General features: G+C 33.8%; 2 protein-coding genes across 2 annotated transcripts in view; both read left to right on the plus strand.

Annotated features, from left to right (window-relative positions):
- The first annotated feature begins 1,516 nt into the window (after nucleotides 1-1,516).
- On the plus strand, nucleotides 1,517-5,871 carry LOC112521566. The gene is made up of 2 exons (XM_025130498.1): nucleotides 1,517-1,672; nucleotides 4,713-5,871. Exon 2 carries the CDS (start codon nucleotides 4,731-4,733, stop codon nucleotides 5,250-5,252), a length of 522 nt encoding a protein of 173 aa, XP_024986266.1. The 5' UTR covers nucleotides 1,517-1,672; nucleotides 4,713-4,730; the 3' UTR covers nucleotides 5,253-5,871.
- The window catches only part of LOC112521751, a 2,664-nt gene continuing 2,114 nt past the window's right edge, over nucleotides 5,733-6,282 (plus strand). Inside the window, exon 1 of the mRNA XM_025130747.1 lies at nucleotides 5,733-5,781. Within this exon, the coding sequence (XP_024986515.1) occupies nucleotides 5,733-5,781 (49 nt within the window). The remainder of the gene's footprint in view (nucleotides 5,782-6,282) is intronic.

Here is a 6,282-nt window from a genome sequence, read left to right on the forward strand (position 1 = left end):
AAAATAAGATGACTTTGTCCAAATACAAGACAAGTCGTGAGGTTGATCTCATACTAGCCTCAGTCGCTCCATGAGCCAAAAACATCCTATCACAATGGTGTTCTTGGAGACGGTTTCCGTTATGAAAACAGTTGGGTTGTCGAAAATCAGCTTTTTGCCAAAAACAAAAAACAAAAAATACTCGAAAATCCATACAGTAAAATAGTTGTTTTTCGTGTCAAGCATAGTTTCTTGTGTATTTTTTTAAAAAATTAATGGTTTTTTATCGGTTAGATTTGTGAAAGTAAACATTCGTATATGTTAAAAAAAATCAAAAGTATTTTATTTTAAAGACAGTCCAAAACAAAAAGTATGTTAGAATACGTAGATATGGATTGAGGTGTTAATAAAAACAATACATTTTGTTGTCTTAAATATTCTTGCCCTCTTTCTTTCCATCAAGTGAAGCTATATCATCTGTTTACTGAGGAGAGAGAATAAAAAGATGAATTATATGGGTTTATATTAAATAAAATGTTGATGTGGCTCTATGCAGTTGATGGACAAACAAAGAACAGATAAATTTGAGACAACAAATTTTTATCCAACTAAAAGAGCTACGACGTTTCCATATGTTATTTGATGTTATATATTGACCTTTTGTGTTTGGTTTTTACTCAAAATTCCAAACTCAGCCAAGAACTCTATTTTTTATTTCAATTCAACGATGGTGGTTTTGAGGGGTTTAGCAACCATCTGATGGTGTTGCTTAATTAGTTGTGATGGTGGATGATATATGTCAATAACATACTGTTGTTGTCGCTATTTGTTAAGGTTGAAAACTCCATGTCTGTAATAAAGATGGAAATGATGTTACATACCGTCCTCGTTTTTTATATTCACTTGTTCGTCTTAAATACTTGGTCTGAACTCTCAAAATACTATGTAAATCATATTTGTGTCAGGAGTAAACATTAAATGACTTCGTAACAGAAGTCCATTCCCCCCCTTTTTTACTGTAGCATAGGCCTTTGCCACTTGAGACATATGCTTAAATACTTGGTCTGAAATCTATGATTTATTTTCTTTTGTTTCTTTTCTAAAAAAATATCGAAAACACGATTTTTTTTACTTTTCTTCTATTCCCTCCCTTTCCTTTTCTTCATAAAGAAGTTTCGAGAACGCAACATAATTTATGATTTTTGTCTTTGTAATTTGTTAAAAATTACGACTTTCATTCATGTGCTTTTAAAATTACAATTTTCGTTCATGTAATTTATAATTTATTGTTATTTTCGTTCCCAAGGCAAACTCGGTCAGTGTTATATTTTTAAGCATGATATATAGAAACAACAATGAATTGTAAAATATATGGCATGAAATAAAATATTGTAAACCACAGGGACTAAAACCTGTAATTTTGAAATAATAGGGATGAAAACAGAAATTGTTAACAACCCACAGGGACTAAAAACGTAGTTTACTAAAAACAAAACGAGAAAGGTATATATCGGTCAGCAATAGAATTCTAGAAACCACCTTACGATTGCCGCTCATGTTCATTTCGCACCCATCGCTCGAACGCAGTTTAGAGTCTCTGAAACCCCAAAACTCACTACCATAAACTCAATCAATTTCGTTGAAATATCTCAATTGTGGTATTATCCATTCAAATCGTTCGATTTCTTCCAAGGTATCTCTCTAGGGTTTAAATTCGAGTTACGACGATGTTTCCTGTACGCTTTTCTGTCGGTTGTGAATCGTGTGGTTTTAGATTTTTGCTGGATTTCAATTTTTGTAGTAAACGAGATTGAGATTGGATTATTATGCTTTTTAGTTTTTTACTGCTTCTTTTAGGTGACTGAATTGGTGAATTATATGGTGGCTTTCGTGTTTATGGCTTTCATGTGGATGAGTTATCGGGAAACCGAGGTTTAGGTTTTAATTTTTTAAACCAGGATCTGGTAAAGTGTTACCTTTCTTAATCATCAAATCTACTTGCCCGTTTTGCTTAACTGCAGAGCTCCTGATAAAGTTAGAACCTCGATCGTGAATGCTCATAGCTAATTGATCTTATAAATTGTTTCTTTTTATAGCAACAGTTGGACATTCGAATGGTTTTCTAAGGTGAAGGGTGATGTTTGAGCACTTTGATTTCCATTTAGGTGTTTTTATTGTTTACTTGGAGGATCTTGAATGTAACCCATAATTCCTTGAGGATGTACTAATTTTGTGAGTGATGACTGTCACTCTTTGTTTCCATATGTAGCTGAGGTATGTTAATACACCATCTGACGAGTTAGTGTGCGGCAAAGAGGATATGCATGACCTGGTGTTACATCCAATTACATTCCTTTTACATGCTATAGAATTATTTCACTTTCCCTTCTCCAACATAGGAAATGATTCCAAAGGAAAAAATGAGAGACAAATAGTATGCAAGGCCAAAAGAAAAAAGGGTATCTTTTTGGTGACTAAGTATATGGTGGTTTTCGTGTTTATGACTTTCATGTTGACGAAATAGAAAACAGAGATTGAGGTTTTAATTTTGTACAGCAAGGTCTGGTGAAGCATTACCTTTTTTAATAATGAAATCTGCTTGTTGGTTTTGCTTAATTGCAGAGCTCCTGATAAGGTTAGAACCTTGATAATGAATCTTCATTGCTAATTCATCTTCTAAATGGTTTCTGTGTATAGCAGCAGTAGGACATTCCAACGCCTTTCTAAGTTGAATGTTTATGTTTGAGTACTCTGATTTCATTTTAGGTGTTTTTATTGTTTGGTTGGACTTTGGAGCTCCTTGAATGTAACTCATAATTCTGTGAGGACATATTGTCATTGCTAATTAAGACCATACCACATGACGAAGGAACCTTATATCTAGATGTTCATCAATAGCTTACGGCATCCTAGTGTATTCAAAGTATGTTAAAATACCAGCTGATTAGTTAGTATGTAGCAAAGAGAATATGCATGACCTGGCGTTATATCTAAATAAAATTCTAGTTACATGCTATAGAATTTATTCCGCTTCCCTTTCTCCAATAGAGGAAATGATCCCAAAGGAAAAAGATGAGAAACGTATGGTATGCAAGGCAAAAAGAATAAGATAAGTGAAAAAGGGTATTTTTTTTGGTGACTAAATTATGTGGTGGTTTTCGTGTTTATGGATTTCATGTTGATGAATTAGGAAATGGAGGTTTAGGTTTTAAATTTGCAAAGCAAGATCTGGTGAAGTGTTACTTTTCTTAACCATCAACTCTGCTTGTTCGTTTTGCTTAATTGCAGAGCTCCTGATAAGATTAGAACCTCGATTGTGAATGCTCATAGCTTTAAAAATTGTTTCTGTGTATAGCAATTGTAGCACATTCAAACTCTTATCTATGGTGGATGGTTATGTTTGAGTACTCCATTTTAGGTGTTTTTATTGTTTGGTTGTCGCATCTTGAATGTAACCCATAATAGGCAGAGCTAACCCAACATTCTATTGAATCAAAAAAATGCCTACGTACCAGTTGCTTCGCAGGTAGGCCCACTTTCAAACAAAGAAATTATTGAATAGCATCTTTAAGAAAATTTATGGTGGCATTTGGAAGTGTTGCTGACTTAACATTTAGGTTAGACATTTACCCAAGGCACTGATATTCTGAGTTCTGTGAGGACATATTGTTATTGTTAATAAAGACCAGAACACATGACGGAGGAATTTTATAACCAGATTTTTGTCAACAGCTTACAGCGTCCTAATGTAGCTAAGGTATGTTAATGTACGAGCTGATGAGTTAGTATGCGGCAAAGAGGATATGCATGACCTGGCGTTACATCTAAATTAAATTCTTTTTACCTTCTATAGCATTTATTCCACTTTCCTTTTTTCCAATAGAGGAAATGAGCCCAAAGGAAAAAGATGAAAGACAAATGGTATGCTAGGCCCATAGAAAAATATGGGAGAAAAGGGGTATCTTTTTGGTGACTAAATTATATGGTGGTTTTCATGCTTATGATTTTCATGTTAACGACTTATAGGAAATGGAGGCTTAGGTTTCAATTTTTGTAAACTAAGATATGGTGAATGGTTATGTTTGAGTACTTCAATGTCAGTTTAGGTGTTTTTCTTCTTTAGTTGGACTGTTGGAGCATCTTGAATGTAATTCATAATCCTGTGAGGACATGTTATTGTTAATGTTAATGTTAACACATGAGTAAAGAACTTTATATCCAGATGTTTATCAATAACTTACGAGGTCCTAATTTATCTAAGGTATGTTAAAATACTAGCTGACGAGGTAGCATGTAGCAAAGAGGATATTCATGACCTGACGTTACATCTAACTTAACTTATTTTTACCTGATATAGAATATATTCCACTTTCTCTTCTCCCCAACTATGGAAATGAGCCCAGAGGAAAAATATGAGAGAGAAATGATATGCCAAGGCCAAAAAAAAAGATGGGAAAAAGGTTACCTTGTTGTGAGCTTATGGGGTATATTACTAAAATATTCTTCGAACTTGGAACCATCAACATTCATTTTGAAGTGCAATTGGATGTCATCCAGTGCAGTTACTCTTGTTCCATAATCTGGATTCTCCTATTCTTGTTGTACATGTGTGTAGTATATGTTTCTGACATGATTTCTGGGTTTCTATTTGAACCCCTATCTATTAACAATACTGGGTAGTTCTATCAGGGTAAGGATCTTGAACTTATTTGAATTGTTCTGATACTTTTCAGGGAGACAATCTGAAGAAGATGCAGGGTGGGAGAGGACGTGGTAATCCTTTATTTGGTTTTGGTGATCCTTTTGCTGGTTTTGGGGGTATGCCTAGTCTCTTTGGAGGAAGGGACCCATTTGATGACCCTTTCTTCACACGCCCATTCGGTGGAATTTTCCCACCTGGCCCTGTGGGGAGTCCTTTCATGGGATTAAATCCATTTGGATCAAGCTTATTTGGTCCAAGTGCTAGTCCTTTCATGGTTGAACAAGCACCTAGAATTAATGAAAGTAGACCTTCACTGCCAAATAATTCAAGGGGCCCAATTATTGAAGAACTGAACTCTGACGATGAAAAAGAGCAACCTGACGATGGGGAGAATAAGAAAGAGAATCCTCGAAAGCATGGTAGATCTGAGATACAACCTTATGTTGAGCACCCTGATGATGAATCAGAAGGTAAAATGTGTTTTACTTATTACATTTGTGAGTACTGCCTTAAAATGTTTCTGTGTGTTGATACGTGCTTCCCCATGTTGAAAGCCAGGATGAGCCAATGAGAGCTCGACATCTTCATGTAATTTAGCAGATGAGGTAAAACATTTGAGTTGTTAATGCTAGATGGGCAAGTCAATATGCCCCTAACGAAAGGGATTAGGTTTACCAAACATCTAGACAACTAGAGAAGTTTTAAATAACCAATGCAGAATGAAAGAGGAAAGCAACAATCACCAAAACAAATTTATAAGCATGTGTTGACACATGTTTTTTGTTATATAATCTCTATAAACATATACTGATAGCACAAAAACGCTATATCAGAGTTCCTATTTTGCTCATATAACATAAACCTAGCAATTTATCTAATATCTAAACTTTGTGCAAATTATTGATGATACAAATTTTGCCGTGGAACCTCAACAATGAGGTGGGGTTCACTAATTTGATGGAACTTGAACAACTTTGGACCTGATTGAATTGTTATTGGCGTAATAAGTTTCTTTCTTTTGAGAAAGTAATTGCAAGAGGAATGTGAAACAATGACCTCCAAGGTACTACCACATAGAGAATGGGCCAAACACCACCAAGGTATCTGAGACTTTGGCCTCCCTAGGAGGTCAAAAGTTCAAACTTCACCAAAGGCGAGGAGGTGTGTGATTTTATTAGTTGCATTTGCCTTGTGTGTGTGTGTATATATATATATATACTATATTATAAAGCATTTGACAAAAACTCTTAAAAACTATTTTTTATGCGTAAAGTACTCTTTTATTAATGCATATTACTTAAAACTCAATATTACAAGTAGATTGTGCATAAGTACAACTTATTAAAGCTCTATATCTAAATTCGTGTAACTAACTGCAGATAAACATAATCAAATACAGGATAAACATCTCATTATAAATATAAAAAATCTAAACTATAATTAGGATAATCATTGAGTTTTAACAGAATACTTAATTATTATCTTTATAAAATGTTATATTATTAAACCAAAAATAAATTATTTCATTATTAAACTTAAATTAAATTATAATAAAAAAATAAATTAAAGAAATTACATAAAAAAATGAAAACTTTTAAATA

Source organism: Cynara cardunculus, assembly GCF_001531365.2.
Source record: "Cynara cardunculus var. scolymus isolate 2C chromosome LG 11, CcrdV1, whole genome shotgun sequence".
NCBI classification, from domain to species: domain Eukaryota; kingdom Viridiplantae; phylum Streptophyta; class Magnoliopsida; order Asterales; family Asteraceae; genus Cynara; species Cynara cardunculus.

Excerpts from the sequence above, each read along its gene's own strand:
- LOC112521566 (XM_025130498.1), top strand. The coding sequence starts at position 4,731 with ATGCAGGGTGGGAGAGGACGTGGTAATCCTTTATTTGGTTTTGGTGAT.